General features: G+C 56.1%; 2 protein-coding genes across 3 annotated transcripts in view; both read left to right on the plus strand.

Moving 5' to 3' along the window:
- The first annotated feature begins 4,979 nt into the window (after positions 1 to 4,979).
- STARD3 (StAR-related lipid transfer (START) domain containing 3) lies at positions 4,980 to 19,219 on the plus strand. Of its 2 annotated transcripts, XM_010585546.1 has the most exons (14): positions 4,980 to 5,254; positions 8,200 to 8,277; positions 8,569 to 8,646; positions 8,737 to 8,790; positions 8,894 to 9,011; positions 10,120 to 10,218; positions 10,992 to 11,047; positions 11,894 to 11,986; positions 13,403 to 13,465; positions 14,544 to 14,639; positions 15,186 to 15,265; positions 15,668 to 15,772; positions 17,102 to 17,195; positions 19,070 to 19,219. In XM_010585546.1, the coding sequence occupies exons 1-14, from the start codon at positions 5,039 to 5,041 to the stop codon at positions 19,172 to 19,174; spliced, it is 1,335 nt and encodes a 444-aa protein (XP_010583848.1). In that variant the 5' UTR covers positions 4,980 to 5,038; the 3' UTR covers positions 19,175 to 19,219. The 2 variants fall into 2 exon arrangements, with proteins under 2 accessions (XP_010583848.1, XP_010583849.1); XM_010585547.1 differs by lacking the exon at positions 8,737 to 8,790.
- Positions 19,220 to 21,086: 1,867 nt separating this feature from the next.
- TCAP (titin-cap) overlaps positions 21,087 to 21,327 on the plus strand; it is an 899-nt gene continuing 658 nt past the window's right edge. Inside the window, exon 1 of the mRNA XM_010585700.1 lies at positions 21,087 to 21,235. Coding sequence (XP_010584002.1) covers positions 21,087 to 21,235 — 149 coding nt within the window. The remainder of the gene's footprint in view (positions 21,236 to 21,327) is intronic.

Here is a 21,327-nt window from a genome sequence, read left to right on the forward strand (position 1 = left end):
GGGGGGGCAGAGGGGCTGTTGGGGGTCCCAGCGCTGCTCTCCCTTCAGTTCCTTGGCAAATGTTGAACTGAATGGCTCCATCTGGAATATCCTGTGGTGATCCTGACGCTCAGAAAACGGCATCGTTCGCATCCCTTGATGGCTTAGGGGGACTGCCAGGCAGCTCTGGGTTTAGAGGTTCATGCTAGTGGTTGGCTTGTGCCATTATCACGGACACCTCCTCACCGCCTCGGGTCCGGGGTCTCCATAAAGACCCCGAACTTTATTCCCCTCCCACAAGGGACCGAGCACAGAGCTGAGGCGTGAGGAAGGACAAGGGTCCATGGAGCACGGCGCTGCAAGGCTGGTGGCCATCGCTGTTCCCCGCCAGCCCTCAGAGACCCTTCTCTTGCTGCGGTAACAGCAGTGCGAAGCCTCTCTCTGGCTGTAAACCTGCGCTGTCCTGAGCGTTTAACGTCCTGCTCTGCGTCACGAAAGCTGATGGTGGCTGTGTGGGACCGGGGCGAGAGGTGGCTGGGGTTTCGGTCACAGCATGGGGGGACATCAGGTGCTGCTAGCGGGGTCCTGGGGACAGGAGCCCTCCCGAATGTTCAGGCAGGCTGTGCCTCTTGCTGCCTTTTCGAGCCGGGGTGGGGGGACAGCACCCACCAAGGGCACCCTGGGGGGTGGCGGGGACAGGAGAAGGGCTGGTCCTCAAGTCTCAGCTGGTGCCAACTGGGGTTTCAGGCAACCACGCTGTCACCAAAGCCTTCTGAAAATGAGCGTGATGGTGCAAAGTGCTAACGAGGAAGATGCACGGGGTGTGGGTGTGGGTTGGGGGGGCCTGCGGCTCCAAGGTGGGTGTAGAGAGGGGTCAGCTGTGGGGAAGTAGCACCCGGCCTGGGCCAGCTGTGGGGATGCCTTTGCCTGCGAGGAGATGCAGGACCTGGCCCTGGGGCCGGCTCGGCCCTTGATGGGCAGCAGCTCAACTGAGCTGACACACGGGGTTGGGGGGAAACGTGGGACGCTGCATGGTTCCACGGCACTTCCAGAGGTGGTTGCAGGCCCTGACGCATCATGCAGGAGCAAGAGAGCGGCTCGGAGAAGCGACGACTGAGCACTGCCTGCTCCCCATGACCCGGCAAGCGCACGGCTGAGCCGCTCCTGCCCTCGGCACACTGGGTACTGAGGGGCTGCCATGCCAGGAGCCTGCTTCTTTGGGCTCCCCAGGGCAGGGCTCCCAGGGGAAGGACGGGGCAAAGGGATTGTGAGCAAAACCAGCCGGTGGCTCTGGGGAAATGCATTGTTCACGCAGCCCTTTGAGTTTCCCCGTTCCTGCCCGCGATGCTGGGGAGGGGACAAGCTCCCCGGGGGTCTCTGCACCCGCATTTTGTGCACACTCGGATGCTGAACTTGGGCAGCAGCAGCTCCTGGCCTTTTGGACAAGTAGCTGTTCATGGACAGACCGAAGCCACAGCCCTGATCCTCCTCGTCATTCTGCTTTACCATGGCCGTTGCCTGTCAGTCTGCTGCCTCTGGTCGCTGTAACTTGTGGCACCGGCGCTGGTGGGTGCCAGCATGTAACGTGCCCGGCAGGGTGACCTTTCCGAACATAGACACGGGCTCAGGTTAACCCTGGAAGGTGCTTTAGGAAAAGCTACAAATTGGAGCGAGGACAGCTCACTGCGGAGCTCCACACCGTGCCCGTGCTGTGGGATCACAGCAGCATGTGGGGGTGCTCGAAAACCAAACAGCCTCAGCCCTGTGGGGACCTGACCGCAAATGTGATGGAGCCTGTCCAGTGGTTTGCTGAAGATGTTGGATCACTTCATGGGTTTTTTTGGAGCGAGGTTTAGTGTCTAATTTAATATTTACCTTTTTTGTCTTAAAGGCATCTCTTCCTGCTAGGAAGCTCAGAAGTGTGTTAGTGTCTGGTGAAACACCCGCAGTTGGTGTTTCTAAAAGGCTTGGTCCCTCTCGCTCTCCAGGTGTTTTCTCTCCTGGCACAGTGTTTGGTGCAAAGGCTGTAACTCTCAGAAGAGGTGACATGAGAATTAGCTGTTGAAGTCGTCATGTGAGCTGAGAAGACACATTAATAGGAAGTCGGGGGCGCAGGAGGAAAGGAGAAGCAATGTCACAAGATGGAAAGGCTTCTTACTGTAAGACATGTCATTAACATGCAAACGCGTGCTAATGAGAAGCTTGTGATTTGAATCTAAAAGCTGAGAGTGGAAGGGGGTGACGCTGGGGAGGGGGTGACACTGGAGAGGGGCTGACACTGGAGCTTTGCAGGGGCTGCTCTGGCCTTTCACAGGGACAGGACGTGCCTTGGCACAGGTCCTGGGTCCGTTTTGGTGCCCAGTGTCCTGTTGGCGCTGGGCTGGGCTGCTGGTGTTTTGCCACGTGGACGTCTGTGGCAGCGCTCGCTGGGTATTAGTGCTTGATGTTGTCTCAGGATTTCACCGGCCACCTCTCCTCTGCGTTTGCTTCCCGCTGGGATTCACGGGCTTGCTGCCGATGGTGGCATCGCCTCTCATCCCTGCAGCCCCTCTCACCACCTCCCACTTCATCCTCAAAACAGGAGGTTTCACCAGCAAAAAGAAACAAAATCTTTCCTCAGAGTCTTGAGAGCCCTTTGGATCCTCAGTGCGAGTGCCCCTTCGGACTGTGTTACTGTCACCCAGGGTGTCCCTCCGGGCAGCGTGTGCCACTCACACTTCCCCAGCCTGTTGTGTCGGCTGTCGGAGCTGCGCTGCTCAAGAGCCCCCGAAAGCGGCTCGCAGCTCGGCAGCCGGTGCGGTGCAGGCTGCGGAGGATGTCTGAATGCATAATACAACACCGGGGTGCTCAATAATTTATCTGTCACCCAGAAAAAGGCACACTTATACACGCTCAGATCCAGCCCCTGCTCTTTCTGCTCTGAGCTTTCTCCTGCCTGAGGGAGCAGTCCCAGTCGGGGGGGTCTCATCTGGGCTTAAAATATTTCTGCCAAACCCTGCTCTGTCCCATGGTGCTCCAAAGGTAAAGCCCTTTTTGCTGGTTCTTCCCCAGAAGTTGGTTATTGCCAGTTGGTTTGGGATGGGTGTGCTTCTGAAGCAGTGTTAAACCTCACCGGGAAGGCTGGGTTTTAATCACGGGTAGGTTTAGGCTGGCTGAGCTGCATGAGGGCTCACACCCGCTGCCATGCTCTGCTGTCTCCCCATGCTCTGCTGTGTCCCTGGCACCGCAGAGTAGCCCCAACGCTGCCTTGGTGTTGGGGGGTGTGGAGCCGGCAAATCTCGCAAGGTGATTTTAAAGCGCTGTGAAAGTTGCGGAGGGGGGGGCTGCCTAAGTGCAAAGTGGTGTTTGAGGGAAGGAGGCAGCGACACCCTGCCGTAGAGGAGGAGGCAGCCCGTGCATGAGGTGATGTATTATTTAGCGCTCACAGATGTCTTTAACTTTTCTCAGTTTGAGATGGGCCCCTCGCTCGGAGCAGCGAAGGGCCGTGGTCGTTGCGGCTGATCCAAAGTGACAAGTCTTCCAGCTCCTTCCGAAGTGCCTCTGAGAGAGACTAGCGGGGACTTGACAGGAGTCCAGCTTTGTTCCTTTTCCAGCCCCAGTGCTCCCTGGGGGCTGGGACACAGAAGCTGCTGGCGCAGGGACCTAAAATTGCCCAAAATCAGGCTGTGCTCAGCTCTTGCAGTTGCTCCAGCTTACAGTGGGGCTCAGCAGCACCCCTGGCTTTGCCTGCCCTGTGGATTGCCCCTTCCTGCAGGTCTGGGCGCTGTCTCGGAGCATTTTTCCTCGGATGTTGCGTGGCTGCAGCCTCTTGGTTGTTGCAGGTGTGATCTGTTATAGACAAACAAAACTCACTCAGATCCTGGAGGATGTAGAACTGCTCGGTCAGTAGTGAATGCCACAAAGAATCTGTTTTTTTGGAGGCAAAATGTCCCTGAGCAGGAGTATTTTGCAGAGGAGGAGTTTGTAGCTGTGCCTTTGCTGTGGGTGACTCGGAGGTGGCAGGGCTGGGGACTGACAGATCCCTGGCCTGACCTGTTTTGGCATCCTCTTTCCTTGTTTGTCTCCAGCGTGTGCTTAGTTGCGCGGTCCATTAACATAGTGGCCTCCTTGTGCCTTGCTGACGGAGAGGAAAAATTTTAATACAATGGTTGGCATGGGCTGCGTGAAAACAGCCTTCAGACCTCAACACCTCACTCGCACTGGGGTTGTGTGCCCGGCACTGCCAGCCGCTGCGGCTGGGACAGAGAGCAGCGCTTTCCCCTGCTGCCTTCCTGCTGCTCCGCTTGGCCAGAGTCAGGCATGAGACCTGGTGTCCCACTCCTGAAGTGAGCAGGCTCCTCTCTTGGCCGTGCAGGATGGGATCACCGATGCCTGAGGCTTTGTGGTTTGCCTTTTGCAAAATGTCGAGCCCCTGGGAGCTTTGCATCCGTCCCTGCAGAGGAGGCTGCTGTAGCTTGAGGTGGCTCCGGGATCCCAGGGACAGCTCCCTTTTGGATCACGGGCCTCCACGGAAACACCTTGAGGCCCCTTTTCCTGCTGCCGCGGCATCTCTGCGGGGTTTGCCATCTGCCGCTCTGGCCGCTGGCTGTAGCTGCCAGCTTGGCTCGCCGTGCTGCGAGTGTGTTCTGGGTGGCTGCCTCTGGGTCCCAGTGACACTTGCTGGTGACTCTGCAGACCCCCTGCACCTCTGAGCCTTTCACAGCCAATTCCTCTTCCTTTCAGTGAGCAAGAGGGAAGGAAGGTCTCTGCCTGTGCTGATGAACGTGGGGTGCCAGGGTGAGATGGGGCAGCCCCTGGCGTGAGCCCATGATGTCTTCACTTCAGGGAGGGAGGCTCCTTGACAGCCCAAAAGCCAGTATTAGTCTTTTCCCTCTGGGACTGTATAAAACAACCAGGATCTGATGTGGTAATAGGAATATTTGCCTTTAGAAGGAGAGAGGAGAAGGGGTATCCAGACACTCAAGACCTGAGGGTCCCCTTCGTGTCTCCCCACAGGTGATGCACTGACTTGGCAGATGTTGCCCCGATTGACGTAGGACCCAAGTCACTTGGGCCAAGGATGAGCAAACCGACAGACCTGCAGCACGACCTGGAACGAAGCCTCCCAGCCATAGCGTCCATCAGCACCTCGTTCTCCCAGAGTCAGGGCTTCTCCCCATATTGCTACTTCTCTCTGGAGAAGAGGAAAGCCATCTCGGATGTGAGGAGGACCTTCTGCCTCTTCGTCACCTTCGACCTGCTCTTCATCTCTTTGTTGTGGATAATCGAATTGAATGTAAGTTGGAGGAAGCAAATCCGTGGAGTCTTTGCCCTTTCAAGTTGTGCTTTTTCAGTTCAGTTCCCTCTGCATTAATTGCTCCATTTCAGAAGTCTTGGGCCAAGTCTTTGTTTGTTCTTCCCAGCACTCTGCTGGTTTATGCTGGCTGAGAAACCGCTGCACAGTTAGTGTAAACTAAAGTCCAGCTCATTTCCTGCAACTGGGCTCTGTTGTGGCTGTCCAGGGTCATTAACACCGTCGCATGTAGCGCTCCATGTTGTAGTGTAACAAGATCTGGGGCCCGTCGAATCGCCAGGTTGAGCAGTTGGCCAAATTTCTCTCCTGCTCCCCTTGCCTTAAGTGAAGCTGCTCCCTGTGTTTGCCAAGCAGCTGCCAGCTTTGCTGCAGTGTCTTGTTCTCAGAGCATTGGAGGAGCAGGGTAGGCTGTGCAGACCCTCCTCTCACCCACCCAGCTGTTGGGCAGAGACAAAAGGGCCTTTCAGCTTTGGTCCCAACATACTGCTACTAATCTCAGCTTCTGAAAGCCAGAGATGCTGCTCCACCACACACGGGACTAGCGAAGGGGAACGTGAGGGTTTTGGTCCTTTCAGAAGCGGCTGTCACACCTGTGCAGGCTGCTGCGTTTGCTCAGTGTGTCAACTGTTGCAATGACCACAGAAATCCAGTTTATTTACCTCAGTCCCATCAGGTTGAAGTTATTCCCTGGGCTGTATTTTGTTTTTATTTTTCCTGAACTGGTCCCAACTGGTTTCAGCCGTGGTGGCAGTGGGTTTCAGGTACTGCATGTCCTCCCGTGGAACAAGCTGAGCAGAGAGGCAAGATGAACAGATAGACCCCCAGCGCTTCTGCATGCAGCCCTGCTGGTGTCTGGCCTTTATTTATCAGCACTGGATCCTGCACTCACTTAGCGGCTCTTATCTCTGCCCTGTTTATCTCCTGGGTGTCTGCACTTAACAGATTGTCTCGGCCAGCAGCTCCCTCACCCTACCTGCTGCAGCTGGCTGCGCCGTGTCAAGAGCCTGAAGAGACCCCTGCTCCCCCCTGCCTAGGAAAAAGCATCTCTCGGCCAGCATTCCAGCAATGCCGATGGTGTCCTGCACACCCGGCTTGGACCCCAGCTTCCTGCTCTTGTCCCTGTTCTTTGGGCTCTCTGTAGAGGTGCTGTCTACAAATCAAAATATCCAGCCCCAGGGAAATAATCTGCCAGCGCAGTCACCAGGGTGATTCTGAGCGTAGGTCTTGCAGGTAGCCATTAATGAGTGACTAACTGCTGATATTTGGGCCCTGAGCCGAGATGCTGCATATTTAAAGCTATTAGGACAGCTTATTTGCCTAGTTATGAAGAGCAACGATTTTATATCATGACTAATGCTTTTTTTATCAAACGGTTTCCTTCGCTGCAAGATAAGCTGAGCAAATTGGCCCTCGTTAAATGTCTGTTGCCTGCAAACTGTAATTCTGTGAGCTTGCTGCTCTCGGAGACAGAGAGTTGCCTCAGACGGTTCTTCTTCCTTGTTCACAGGAGTGGCTTGTATTTAAACTGAAAACACCTCCCAGAAATCATAATCCAAAGCCTTCCCTGTGTCTCGTTCCTCCTGCACCATCTCATAGCAGAGTCACGGTGTGGGGAAGAGGCTTTCCGTGGCAGCTCAGCAAAGCTGGCTGGCACAAGTCCTGTAGCCACAGATCAGATAAAGCAATAGAGCAGAACTGCTTTGCCCCCCTCTCCCTGAATATTAAGCACCAGCCCTGACCTAGAGGGACCGCTTCCCGATGGCTGCCTCTTCTGTCCTTGGACTGTCTGACAAGAGGGTGCCAGGACACCAGGCTGCCAAGAACTGGCCTGAGATCCACCAACTTGTTTCTCACAGATCATCAAACAGCTGTCAGCCTATACCAGCTTCCAGGCCAGCTGGGCTGCATTCAAACCAATAGCCTAAAGGTGAAGCATTTGTTCCAGTTACCTGAGCCATCCGCTTCCTCATAAACAGCGATTCCAGGCTCTTGAGAACAGGATTTATGGTGTCAAAAGTACCAGGGCTGTCAGGCACAGATTGTCTCAGGGTGAGGCAAGAGAGCTCTTCTGTGAGCTTTTTCCATGCTCCCGTGCAATATCCCAGAAAGCGGTTTTGCCTCTTTCGGATTTCCTTGCAGACTCTCTCTGTCTGTGCATGTCCCTCATCCTCCTTTCCTTCCTCTTCCCCTTTGCCAGTATGTTTGAACCTGCCGGTTGACTTCCTCTGTCAGATTTCCTGGAGGGCAGCTCAGCACTGCTGTGAGCCGTGGGAAGCCAGCTGGCCTGGAGGAAAGGAGAGGGGACCCCTCAGTGCTTTGCACAACGAGGATGATAGCAGCTTAAATTTCCCCCAGGTTGCTGAGTGACCCCCAAGATCCCTCACGGGGGAGATGTTTTGGTGGTCCAGCTGTGGGAGATGCTTTGTTCAGCGCATTACTGAAGGTGCTAGAGAAGCAGTTTCTTGTGGTTTTTCATTTCTTCCGCATCTTCTCCTGTACAGCTGAAGTCTGTCACCTGAAGCCACGCGTCGAAGGAGTGGGCACAAGTGGGAGGTGTTGTTTGACCAAGGGCGTTAGGCTGTGAGAGTTGTGATCTGGTGGCACTGGATGTGCCAAGCCAAAGGAGCTGCTTTTCGGTGTTAGAAAGCTCCCACATAGAAGTGTTTAATGTACCCACGTGCTGCTCCAGCTCTGGCTACCCGACTCGCGCTCCTCGGTGTGAAACCGAGGGTGAAATGTGCTGTCGTATCCTCCCGTGGTCCTGCGTTGGCAGATGAGCCTGTGTCGTGCGTGCGGCAGGCATTTGTATGCCTGATGCATAACCTGACCTGGCAGTAACCTCCGGTCATCGCTTGGCCGGCTTCTTTCTACCATTAGTTTCTTATCAGTGCACTCAATAGCTTTCTGGTTTCCTGTCTCCTCTTCAGACCAAGGATGGCATTCAGAAGAACTTGGAGAATGAAATCATCGAGTACAATTTTAAGACCTCTTTCTTTGATATATTTGTGAGTATCCCAGACTGCTGCAGGTGAGGAAACAGATTTGGAGCTGGGGGTGGTGCGGCCAAAGGCTGAGCAGGGAGGGTCTGTGTGCCGGGGGTGAATGAGGTCTCCCTGCAGCCTTGCCCCTCACCTGGCTCAGTGAAATTGGGCAGGTCGCAGCCCATCCTGTTGCAGCCTTGACCCCATCTGTCTAGGTGGCGAGGTCCTCGGGAGCTGGCCCATATCTGTGTCCTCCCAGCACCTGGCAGAGGAACAAGGGCAGTGACTAGTGTTGATGGCTTTTTGTTTTTAAAGGTCTTGGCTTTCTTTCGGTTTTTTGTGTTGCTGCTGGCCTATGCAATCGTAAAGCTGCGCCACTGGTGGGTCATAGCGGTAAGAAGGCAATTTTTGCTTTCCTGTTTTTAGTTTTCTCTCTTTGCCTAGAGTTTGCAGGGATCTGAGATACGTAAATTTGTTTTTCAGGTCACTACATTGGTATCCAGTGCCTTCCTGATTGTGAAGGTCATCCTCTCCGAGGTTGGTTTCCTTGGGCTCACAGGAAGATTGCTTTATGATTACCTGATGCTGCTGTTTTCCCATTTGTGTAAACTCCCTGTGGTTTCTGCTTTCTTCTGCGCAGCTTCTGACCAAAGGGGCATTCGGCTATTTACTTCCTATCGTCTCGTTTGTCATTGCTTGGCTAGAGACTTGGTTCCTGGATTTTAAAGTCCTAACTCAGGAAGCAGAAGAGGAACGATGTGAGTATTTTGCTCCTCTCTGGTAGGAGTTGGCAGATGAGGCTACCAGGCCTGGGGTTTCTGCTGCTTTGGCAGCACCTTGACAGATATGACATTTATGGAGAAGTGATCTCCAGGCTGGCTGTGACGCTAAGTGCCTGACTCAATTCTGTTATGGTATATAAGTCCCTTCAGGGGAAGAAAATACCAGATTATAAAAAGCATCTTTTAATTGAGTGGAGAAAAATGTGCCAAATTCCCCAATGTCTGGATCCTGAAGCCAGACGTGTTGGAAACAGAGCTCACCTCCACATTGGAGAAAATGTTTTGAAACAATGGGACAAATGCCAGGCGGACTGTTGGACTCTCCGTCTCTGGATATCTGTCTTCAGATCTGGGCTGGAGACCTTTCAGAGAGGATTGCTTCAGTCACAGACACAATACAGGGGCGCGGCTTGAGTTACAGTGTGTGAAATCTGGTTGCTGAGGTCAGACTAAATGGAGATCGAGTCTGACCTAATGCTTTACAAACTACCCTGAAGTGCCAGACACCTTTAACTTCCACGAGTCCTTCTAAGGAGAGGGTGCTCAGCCTGGACTGGCACAGCTTCCCACCCCTAAAGCAGCAAAAGGAGTTTGTTGCTCTCCCAGGCTTAACTGACAAAAGAGGATGGGGAAATGGCACGTAAACGAAGGAGTATTTGTCAAGTGGGGCTCGATCAGAAATGCACTGACTGACTGCAAAACACCAGAGGATGTTTGGGTCTTGCAAGGAGGCTTTAAGATGAAAAATGATCAAGTGTTTAATGCCTCTATTGGATTAGGCTCAGGTTCCAAATTGCTTCCAGGGGAAGCTCTTATTTAATTAGATGCTTAATCGCCTTTGGATTTGACAGGCAGAAGGGCCCATTGATCTCCATGCAGATAAAATGTCTCAAAGAAAAGATGAGGCAATAGGAGCTGAAAAGCTTGTGGGCTGGCTGGTGTCAGTGTGAAAAGACCAGCCGTATCTGGAAGAAAGTGGCTGGGAGGGTGTTTGAGTAGGAGTGGATGTGCTCGGGGCCCCAGGACCCCTTGGTGTTGAAGTGCTGGATGCCGTGTGGGTAAAACCTTGTGCTTTGGTTCGCAGGGTACCTGGCAGCCCAGGCTGCAGCCTCTCGTGGCCCCCTGCTCTACCCTGGAGCCCTTTCCGAGGGGCAGTTCTACTCCCCGCCAGAGTCCTTCGCAGGTAAGAGGTGCTCTCCTCCCCTTCTGCCATCACCTCGCTGGCAGCCGGACTGCCTTGTTTCCCAAGCTTGTTCCCCTCACGGCATTCCTCCTGGGTCTCCTCACCTCCATGATCGCCTCCTCCCTGAGCTCTGTCTCGTTATCCCAGCCCTTGGCAGTGGCGGGTGGCAGGGCCTCCAAGAACTGACACTGCAAAACGGGCTCCTCTCTCCTCACACTGCGCCCGTGCCTGGGCAGGGGAGGCACGGCCATGCTGTCTCCGTGCCATCTGCAGAGAGGAGTCGCACTCAGCTCCGCGCACCTGGCTTCAGCTCTGTGGGAAACTGGAGCTTTTTGTGGTCTTGGGTTTAAATGCTCTTAGCTGCTTCTAAAGTACTTGAAAAGCGCTGCCCTCAGGAAGAGGGCACGGGGGCGAGTTGCCACAAACAGGTAAGGATAAGAGCTGGCAGCACGCCACTGCCCTGTGACACCGCCTCGTGCCAGCTCCAGAGACCTCCCCTGCTCGGGAGTGAGGAGACGTCAGCCGGATCAGTTGTCTCAGTGTAGCTGACACCCGGTTCGTGCTCAGCCTTCCGGAGAACAGAGCAATGCCTGCCAGCCAGCTGCGGCGCAGAGGCATTCGGGAAGGCAGGGTCTGGGCTGTGTCGGGGTCGTCCCCACTGACAGCCCTTCCCATCGGATAGGGCACGGGGATTGGATGCTGTCTGTCCGAGGGAGATTGTGCAAGTGGGGTCTTCATCAACTCGGTGTTCATCATGTGCTTGCTCCTGCTAGGGTCGGACAACGAGTCGGATGAGGAAGGTGCAGGGAGGAAGGCATTGACAGCTCAGGTAAACGGAGGCAGTGTGGCCTGAGGCTGGCTATCCCTGCCCGTCGGCTTCAGGCTGATCCAGGGCTGTGGGAGCCTCTGACAATCCTGTGGCCCCATCAGGGTGCTGTATCTGTAGAGCGCACGAGACTGCTGTCCCTCATTTCACAGCCTCCTGTTCTGGGGACATTTGGCTGAGAAGCTCTGCCTGCCCCATGGCACCAGGCTGTTCCCCATGTACCCCGGGACCGGTGGCATCGTGGCCGCTGTGGGATGGGGGGGTCCTCAGGGTAACACCCACCATTAACCCACTTCCCCAGGGCTGTGCAGTCTTCCCTGCAGCATCCTGCAGGGATGTGATTCTGGCTCTGTCTACTGCCTGTCCCTCTCTCCCCTTCCCTCTTCCATCCCTGATTATATGGTCACATACCAAGAAGGGCATCGCCTCAATCCTCCCCACTGAACTGTGGCTCGCAGGGCGGTCCTTCACCTCCCCGAAGCCTGGCTGGGCACAGGCTGTTTTGTGCTCTTTTCCAAGTGGTTCTGCTGCCATTCAGCCCCAGTTCTGGCACCTCCACAGAAGGAAGCTCTGCGCATCCCATAGCCCTTTGCCTGCTGGAAACCCTTACATTAAGGCGGGAGACTCACTGGTAGACGCAGCTGGTGTGTGGATACAAGCCAGGGCGGGGAGCGTGACTTTGAGCTCCAAAATGAGGCCTCTGTGACCCAAATTAAGAGATTTCTGCAGTGTGGTGATGGGAGATATCCCCTTTCCCTCTGCCAGCCCTGGGAGGGGGGTAGCAAGCCTTGCATGCACACTTCAGGCTTTCTGCAAACCCAGCTAATGAAATGCTCCCTTTTCTCCTAGGAGAAAGAGTATGTCCAACAAGGCAAAGATGCAATGGAGGTTGTGGACCAAATCCTCGCCCAGGAGGAGAACTGGAAGTTCGAGAAAAACAATGCAAGTGTCCCCCCGCCCCACCTGCCGGGCAGCACTGCCGGCAGAAAGCACGGATGGCTTAGCAAAAACGGGAGGACAAATGAGGCTTTTGAAACCTCCTTGCGACATGAAAAATTAACAAGCGTTACAATTACCTGATTGAATTAGGAATCTATTCCAGTTCAGTTAAATGTAAAATCCCCTCTTATTTAATTAGACGTTTAATTGCCTTCCTGTTTGACAGGAGAGAGCCCATCACTCCTCCCTCTAGACAGCAGGCGGGCAGGGGCGGACAGCTCACCTTTGGTAGGCGTCGGGATGAGGAGCCACAGCCACTGGCGTGGGGAGGAGTGGAGGCATGCTGGCCCTGCAGCGGTGCTGGAGGTCCCCGTTGCTGCAGCTTATGCCCTTGCTCCACAGCAAGGTGCCTTTGAGCACCCTGGGGAGACCAAGCCAAGCTGAGTTCTGGCCTTTCTGGCCAGCTTTGGTCCACGTGGGAGCAGGGGAGTGTGGGGCACAGACTGCTCCTCATGCCCCAAAGCTGTTTGTGTCACACCTTCCCCAGGACAGGGACCTTGTGGGTGCTGGAGTATAAATCGGGGATGTGGCTTTGCCGAAGGGGTCTGCAAATCGCACCTCTTGCTTCAGGCAGCACGGAGGCGCACAAAGCAAAGTGGGCCCTGCCCTGCCTCTTTCTTGCCGCCCTGGTTCATTCGCTGAGCTATGGTAGAGTTTTCTAGGTACCTAGAGCTCCTTTTCTCTCTACGAAGGGTAGAGAGAAAGGGGCAGTGTCTCTGCCCGCTAAAACCAACCTTGCTTTCTGCTTGTGGGCTCGCAACGTGATTGGGGTGAGAGTCCTGCAAACTGCAGTCTCATCTGGTGTTTAAAATTCCCCTGTCAAGTGATCCATTGTCTGATGCCAAACTAGCTGGGCAGATTGTTTTCTTTATCCAAAGGGGGATGGATTTAAATAGACTAATCAGAGTTTAACACAGGGCTAATGATGAAAGGTTATCATCTGTCCATCCCTAACCCCTCCAGGGAGTCTCTTCTCAGATGTAGGTAACAACAGCAGTGTTGGCAAACTAACCCCTTTCTCTTACCCTGGTGTTGGTAGCTTGCTACAAAGAGAATTTGACCTTGACGTGGAGTTTGCAGGCTGGCATGGGGCAGATTCTTTTTCTGTCTCATCACTGCTGCCGCTCTGGATATTGTTTTGTTTATGGAAATTTGTGCATGTGCATCTGAAACGTGCTCAGTGCAGTTCCCATGCTGGGGTCACTGCCTTTTCTGGGGGGACAGTTGAGGGCTGGAGAGGGTCCTTCAGAATGACACACAGGGCAGGATGACTCCTGCAGCCACAGCGTTTGCAGACCTTAACCAGATAAAGTGATTTATTTTGCTAACATAAATGTGACTTTCTTATTTCTTGCACAGGACTTTGGTGATGTTGTTTACACTTTTGAAATACCTTTCCATGGCAAGACCTTTATTTTAAAGGTAAGAACCTTACTGGATCGCTTCCTTAGCCTGTGTGGTACAGGCGAAGAGCAACTGCTCTGCTCGGAGCCATGGCTCAGCTTTCATGGTCTCTTCTGGCCCTGGCAGGACAGGTCAGGCTGCAAAGCACACTCTTTGCTTGAGACAGATGAACTGCACTGCACGCTCTAGGGAATCTCTCCAGGAAAGCCCCTTGGCTGGCAGACAAACTCCCCAGCAAATATGCTGGGCCCCAGTCTCTGCTGGTAGAAGTGGGAGCAGGTGACTGCAAGACTCGCTTCCAACCCCAGCATCTAGGACTAATCTGACCAAGGAGGCTAATTGGAACTAATTGCCAGCAAGACCAGGGCTGAGTGTGCGTCTGCTGCTGCCTGGCATTGAGAAGAGCTGCTCGGAAGTGCCTTGCTCTGTGCCCTCTCGCTGGAGTGGCTTGGCTGTAAACCACGCTTTAATGAAGCATTGGTGCTGCGGTGGCTTTTCTTTGTTCCAGTGCATATGTTGCCTCGCTGGCAGGAGCTGCCAATGGAGCAGCTCTGTATTTGCGAGAAAAAGCTGGATGGTCCCACTTTACTGCATTAACCATTTGCCTCCAAAGATCCCCTGTCCCACGGGGATGTGGAGAAACGAATGTTGCCTTTGCCGGAGCTCAGAATAGCTTTTCAGCAACTTCCCAAAGCAATCGCGCGCACAGCAGAACTGCTGATAAAGTGGGGTGAGGGTGGGAGAGGAGCCAGCCTGAGTCAGCCCCAAGGTCCGTCTGTCTTGCCGTGTTACAGACAGACACTTGCTCTCTCTTACACCAGCACAGACCTCGGCAGGCAGCAGTTCAGGGACTGCCGAAACCTGAGGTCTGGTCTGTCCTCTCCAACTCTGCGTGTGCCCTTCAGGCCCCTGGGAATGAGAGCACTGTGGCAGAGGGGTGACAGCCTTGGCTTTGCGTGCGCTTGAGCCAAGCCTGCCTCGCCACTCCCCTCCTGTATTATCCCACTTGTTCTTTGTGATCTGCCCTGTGTTTCTTAAAAATAATCTTACCAAGGTGGAGCAGGGGACTGGCTAACTGCTCTGGCTCTGTCCTCAGGCTTTCCTGCAGTGCTCTGCTGAAACAGTTTACCAGGAGGTTATTCTCCAGCCCGAGAAGATGATCCTGTGGAACAGAACAGTGGCAGCTTGCCAGGTAAGCGTGCCGGACAAAGATGGCTTAATCACAGGAGCTCCTTGGAGCGGAGAGTTGGAGCTTCCCAGTCCAACACCGGCTGTCGGCAGTGCCCAGGCCCTACTGGAGCTTAGCTGGATCCGAGTCACTGAGGCGTTAAATCTCCACTGCTCATCCATACGATCCGAATGCTCTGCGGTAGCCAGCTGCATGCATGTGCCCATCCAAAAGCCCATGAGGTGGGCAGGGAGATGGGCCAGCAGCTGAGCCAAGCCTGCTTTTGCTTGGTAGGGTTTGGGCGTTTTGTGCTGTTGGTGTGGCAGGGATCTGGAGGCAACGCCTGTGTCCCCCTGGAAAAGCAGAGGGACCGGTCCCAGAGCAGGAGACAAACCTGTGCACACACTGCCAAAGAGCTTGTCCCCCGCAGCCTCGGATCAGCTGCTAAAGACGCTCTGGTTGCTTTGAATCCTGGTGCTGTTTTAGGGGAAGGTCCGTATCGCCCAGCTGTTGGCGCATGTGGACCTGCAGGCACAGTCTGAAGAAATGTCTCTTCTTTCCCTCCCCCAGATCTTGCAGCGGGTTGAAGACAACACGATCGTCTCGTACGACGTGGCAGCTGGGGCTGCAGGCGGTGTTGTTTCCCCAAGGTCAGTTTATTCCACTGTCTGTTTTGTACTGAGCCCCTAAACACCCTCCTAAAATGCGGAGAGAAGCATCGGACTGTAGTGAGAGCATTCTGCCCCAGCTCTGCACCTCTTCACTGGCTGGGAGCTCCCAGTGTCAACGAGGCAAGGCTGGCTGGCTGTGCGGGTAATGCTCCCAAAGGCAAGAAGCCCCTGAAGTCTCCTCCAGACCTTTCTGGCAGGAGTCTTGGAGCTCAAAAGCTGTCTCAGTCAGTCAGCCGGTCTCCCTGATAAGTGCTGTGCTGTGCTTTGTCTGTATGTTGACATACCTCTGCCACAGCCTTTCCCAGCAGTCCGGAGAGCAGGATCTGCTCCTTCAAAGTCCCATGCACATTTTAAAGCAGTCAGCGCCCTTTTTTTGCTTAGGGATTTTGTGAACGTGCGCCGGATCGAGAGAAGAAGAGACAGGTACATTTCCTCAGGGATGTCGACCACGCATAGCCTGAAGCCTCCGCTCTCCAAGTATGTCAGGTAAGAGGCAGGTTCTGTTTTTTTAGCTGGTATCTGACACACACGCTTTGCTTAAGCTTAGGGCGAAGAGCCACTTAAATGAAAACCCTGCTGTCTTTCTGGCAGCATTTGCAGGAAGCTAATCTATTTGTGGAACTAAACCTTGCTTCCCTTGTTCTTCTTCCTTTGTTAAAGAAACTCTCTGTGCTGTTCAGTGTTGCTCGGGTGTTTCCCAGCTCAGGGGAGTGGAGGTGCTGACCAGTAACAGCACAAACCCCAACCCAGTCTGCATCCTGTTTATGTAACAGTTAATTCCCAAACAGGGCCAGCTGCCATTTCTGAGGGGCAGTAAACAGCTGACTGTGGCTCGCTTTGAGCCTCTCGGATGCCTTTTGCTTCTTGTAAGCCAGTCACTTACTGACTTTAAAGGCTGTGGACATTGAGAGATGGCCCCGTGGGTGAAAAAAGCTGTGTCAGGATGGACTGGCTCCCAAAGTGTCGGCAGGTCTTTGGCCTCTCCCCTTCCGAAGGGACAGCTTCGCCTGGCTGGTGATAGATCTCGGCGGGGTTAGTCTCATCAAACAAGGACTCCTTGTTACTGTCTGCTCCAGTGCCTGGGGCCCAGCTGTGCCACTTCGCGCACTGACTTTGTTTTTCCTAATAATCTGGTTACAGTAATTGACATTTTAACTCAGAGCCGTTATAGCTGCCTCAGTCTATTTAAGAGCTGGGGACTTCAGGGCCTAGAAAAATCTTTTTACAAATGTATGCAGCAAAAATAGTGTGTTCCTGAACAGGGAAGGGAAATCTGTATTTGGACTCTGTGTGTGAGCACAGCTCTCGTCTCTGAGACGGATCAGATGGTGCGAAGAAGGATCTGGGGGCTGTGGTGACAAGGCTCCCCGCGCCAAGCCTGTCCTGACTGCGCAGGGTTTCCCTGGCCGCTTGGCTTTTCTGGGACCTCTTGTTTGCACCCATTTCCACAGGGTTGTGCCTCGGAAACCTCCCCGCGGTGAAGAGCCGGTGTCGGCTGGGCTGGCACGGTCCAGAGGCAGAGACTGCTTCTCAGCCGGCAGCCCTGCGGCAGCCCTGGCACCACCGCTGCCAAGGCACCTGTGGGAAACCTGCCTTGCCGTGCTTGCTCGTGTGCCTTGCAGCCAAAGCAGATACCTTCCCGGGCACTCTGCGCATCTGCTCTTACCCCGCTGGGCTCTAGTCCTCGCTGCCAGGCGGAGGGGGTGGCTGCTGCTGCAGGAGCTAGTGCAGGATCGGTGCGGTGCACCCCAGAGCGTTAGCGAATGGCTTTTCATCCGGCCCTGGCTCTGACTGTGTGCTCTTGGTTCCCCACAGGGGTGAGAACGGGCCCGGAGGATTCATCGTACTGAAATGTCCCAGCAACCCCAGGGTCTGCACGTTCATCTGGATTCTCAACACGGACCTGAAGGTAAAGCCAGTTCTTTACTGATGCACAAACGCTGTGGCCGTATCCTGTCCCCAGCAGGGCTCACCAGCAGGCTCCGGAATCCCCTGCGTAGCGCAGGCTGCGTGCTGAGGACCTGCTCTCTGCTCCAGCGGCTGCAGTCCCGCTGGCTGCTTCTGGAAGCGGCTCATTATCAAAGGCTGCCCTAAAGGGACTTGAGTTTTGCAGGTGGAGGTTAAACACTGCCTGAAAATCAACCTCATTCCCCCTGAAGTTGCCCCAGTGCGAGATGGGGAAGCTTTTCCTTACCTGGCAGAGATCTTGCTTAGGAGTTTCACATCTCTGTGTGCAGGACTGGGGGAGAGGAGATTTTTATCCTCTTTGAGAACTGAAAATAGTGGGGCGTGTGAAGTGTTGTCTGGCTGCTGGCTGTTCCCAGGAACCCGCTGAAGGGGCGATCCACTCGCCCCTGCGTGCCCTGCTCCCAGACACCCTGGTACAAGCACGGCCACCCCTGGAGTGCGTGGGACTGTGTCCGCACCTGGGGAAAGGTGCTTTGGCCATATGAGATGACCCAGATCTGGAGCTATTTACAGAGCTGCGTGTCGAGTCCTTGCTGGTGGCCCAGACAAAAGGCAGCGCACGAAGGGAGCCAGGGTCGGGCGGATGGGGGGAGCGGAGCTGGCCCGTTTTCTTCCTTCGCTGAAGGTTGACGTGGTAACGGCGCTGCAGCAGCGAGCACAAAGACTCCATTCATCAGCCCTCTGCTGCAAAGCTGCGCGGCCCCCTCCCCTCCCACGTCCCTCCCTCCCCACAAAGTAGATCAGCTCCTGCCTGCCTTCTGAAATGCTTTGGAAAGGATATGCAGAAGCGCTTGCCTGGGCAGCAAAAGCAGGGGCAGAGCAGAGCATGGCTTCGTGCCCCTTTGCGCTGGAGATGTTTTCCTTCATGGATCTGGCTCCGATGCCTCTTCCGCCCCTCTGTAATGAGCGTGTTGGGAGGGATAACGAACCCACTTGGTTGTGCAAGATGGGGCTCAGAAAGGAAAGATGTTCCTTGTGCTTCCTGGGCCGGAGAGCGCTCGCCCACTGCCTGCCTCCGCTGCTGGAAGAAATGCCGTAGCGGCCGAGCTATTAATAACCCGCCTGTCAACTGCTTCCACCATCTTCCTGAAGGGCTCTGCTAGTGCCCAGACCCCTCTTCTGTGCTGCCTTGTTATTTCCTTTGGCCCTGAAGAAGTATTTATAGTACATGGCTCATCCCTTCCTGCGACGAAGGGTGAGAATTACACACGTGTGTGTGTTTGTCTGTGATGGAGCTTCACCCCGGAGCTCGTTTCAGGGAGGTGTCTGAAATGGCCCCTGGACCAACAGTCTCACAATCTCCTGCCCCCATGTCGCAGTGAAAATCTGCTCCAGGGAAAAGTCTCTGCCTCCTGAAACACCCCAGTCCAAGTCGGGGGGACCTCCTGTGCCTACCTAACCCCCCCAGGACAGTTGGCAAGCCATCCCTGCCTGAGCTGCCCTCACCTCGGACCCCTTCTCTGCCCTGGGACCCCGCGCAAGCCCCCGGCGCTGCTCCCAGCCCTGCCTCAGCTCCCTTCCCCCGCAGAAGCAAAGATTATTTTTTTTTTATGCATCTCACATAATAGAACACAGGCCGAGGCGGTTGGGGTTGAGTCGTGCAGGGCTTTTTAGAGAAATCAAAACGTGTTTCAGTTCCTCCCCCGGAGCAAGCTCCTTGAAAGCGGCAGCTCCCCGCTGCGGTGCTCGTGCATCCCTCAACCCTGGCTGACACCGCTGGGTCGGGATGGGGGGCAGCCCTGAGCCCTGAACCCAGCGATGTCTCCTCCGTGCTGCCTTGACTCATGGCTCCATGCTCGTCTGCTTTCCCCGCAGGGTCGCCTGCCCCGTTACCTGATCCACCAGAGCCTGGCAGCCACCATGTTTGAGTTCGCCTTCCACCTCCGCCAGCGGGTCAGCGAGCTTTCCGGCAAGCCGTGAGCAGCGGGGACCTGCCCTCGCCAGACATTCCTCTGCCCTCTCTCCTCTGCAGCCGGGGGACAGCTGGGAGAGGACCCTGTGGCCCCCAGGCCCTCACCATGACCCCCCCCAGGGAGGATGCCCCATACTAACAGCGCTGAGATGAGGCTGGGGCTTGCTCAGCTCCTTCTGCCATCACGGTTCCCCTTAACCAGGGCCCTGAAACCACTGACTTTTGTGTGCCAAACCCCTGCCCTGCCCTCCTCTGGGTCTGACCTCCCCCCGTCCCCTCACGCAGGGGTTGGGGGCTCATCTGTGACCCCCAGACTCCTGTACTTCTGCCCCAGTTTGATGAGAAAGAGGGGCCAGAGGAGAAGGCCACGTTACGGTGAGGACACGGGTCCGTCCCTTCACCGTCTGTCCAGCCGAAGCCCCGTGCCGGGCTCTGCCCCTCTGCATGTGGGGGCAAAGGCGCAGCTTGTGCCCAGCTCACGGCCGTTGTTCCCCCCGGGGGCTGTGCCCCCCACCTGGCTATCTGCAGGAGGGGATGGGGCGTCCGTGCAGGGGACCCCTCCGGGGCTGTTCCCTGGTGCTTCGGGCTCCCCAAGTTTCCCCCTGGGGCTTGGCTGAGCTCACCCCCCCCCCCCGCAACCTGCAGCTCCGGGTGGAGGCAGAATGTGATTTGCCTTAAGTGGAGACTTTTATCCTTTTCGGGGGGTGCAGGGGGTGGGAGGGGGGGGTGCGGGGGCGACTGCGCCTTCTTTCTACCTGTGAGCGCCGGTGCTGTGTTCTGCGCTATAAATGGAAACAGCGCAAAGCCGCCCGCACGCGGGGGCAGATGCCGGCAGCGCTGTGGGGAGGGGGGAGCACCCACACCAGGCCCCCCTGGGCTTTCGGCCCCCCACACCGGCCCCCCACGCCTGTGAGGGGTGACGCCTCTGGCCGGCACCTGTCAGAATTAAAAGCCTTCCACTGTTTGCAGCTCCTTGTCTTCCACGTGCCCTTTGTAACCCGAGCAAATAAAAGCGAAGAGGAACGCTGGCCCAGCTGGATCGTGAGCAGTCGTGGGGCTGGGGCCAGCCCGAAGCCCCCCCACGCTGAAAGAACGGGTCCTCCAGGCTCCTTTGGCCACTGGCCGTGGGTATCACTGTCGCCCATCCCATGGTGGCACCGGCAGCTCCTGGCCATCAGCGTGGAGCATCTGCATCTGCCCCGGTCACCCCCGGCAAAGGTTTCCCCAAACGTCCCCTGGAGCGGGACCACCGCGGCTGGAAGGGGCTGGAGACCCATGTCTGCCGGGGCAGCGGCCACAGCCACGTGAACCCTGGCCGCTGGCACCCGGCGAGCACCCGTCTGTTCGAGCCCCCATCTGTTGCCCCTACAAATAGCCCAGCCTTGGGGGGGTTCTTATGGCCAGCATGCCCCTGCCCGCTCGCCTGGCATGGCCTGTCCCCGGGGGGGGGGGACACACGCTGCGATGGGCCCCCAGTGGCCCTTTGAGGGCAGCGGCAGGACCACGGCTGCCGTGGGCCAGGTGGCACAGGGTAGCGCGGCCACCGCGTTGGCACCGGGCTCCCACAAAGCCGTTAACGCCTCCGGGGTCCGTCGTGTTCGCTTGGTCCTGGGGGCCGGTGCCAGCGCCGCGGAGGGCAAGGAAAGGCCAGACGTGCCCTGGACCGGGGCCAGGGGGTCCTGCCTGCACCACCGTAGGGTGGCAAATGGCCGGTGGGCACATGGGGCTGAGCGTGGCCGGACACACACACGGGGTGACACACGTGTCTCCAGTGCCACCCCCCCGCCCCCGTCTCCCCGGCTTGCCCCGAGGGGGCCCTTGGCACCCTCCAGTCCCCGCGGTGCCAGCAACACATCCCAAAATAGCCTCGGCAGGGCCATATAAGCGGGATGGGTGGGTAGGTGGGGGGTCAGCAGCAACATGCTGGTGCCGAGTACGGTAGTACGCAGCGGGGGGCTGCTTTCGGGTGCCCGCCTGGGCTGTCGTGTGCGGGAGGAGGACGTGGGACGTCGCGAGACGTTCAGTGCCGAATGGCTGGACCTGGAGCTCAGTACCCGGCCTGAGGATGGGTGAGGGGCACCGCTGCTGTGGAGGGTGGGCAGGGGTCCTTGGGGTGCTGGGGCTATAGTGGGGGCACTGGGTGGTTGAGGGTCCCCAAGGG

This window comes from Haliaeetus leucocephalus, unplaced genomic scaffold (assembly GCF_000737465.1).
Source record: "Haliaeetus leucocephalus isolate CR32 unplaced genomic scaffold, Haliaeetus_leucocephalus-4.0 Scaffold110, whole genome shotgun sequence".
Classification (NCBI taxonomy): Eukaryota; Metazoa; Chordata; class Aves; order Accipitriformes; family Accipitridae; genus Haliaeetus; species Haliaeetus leucocephalus.

Excerpts from the sequence above, each read along its gene's own strand:
- STARD3 (XM_010585546.1), top strand. The coding sequence starts at position 5,039 with ATGAGCAAACCGACAGACCTGCAGCACGACCTGGAACGAAGCCTCCCA. Across the intron at positions 15,773-17,101 it reads CCGCTCTCCAAGTATGTCAG|GGGTGAGAACGGGCCCGGAG; the intron begins GTAAGAGGCAGG and ends GGTTCCCCACAG. Across the intron at positions 17,196-19,069 it reads TTCTCAACACGGACCTGAAG|GGTCGCCTGCCCCGTTACCT; the intron begins GTAAAGCCAGTT and ends CTTTCCCCGCAG.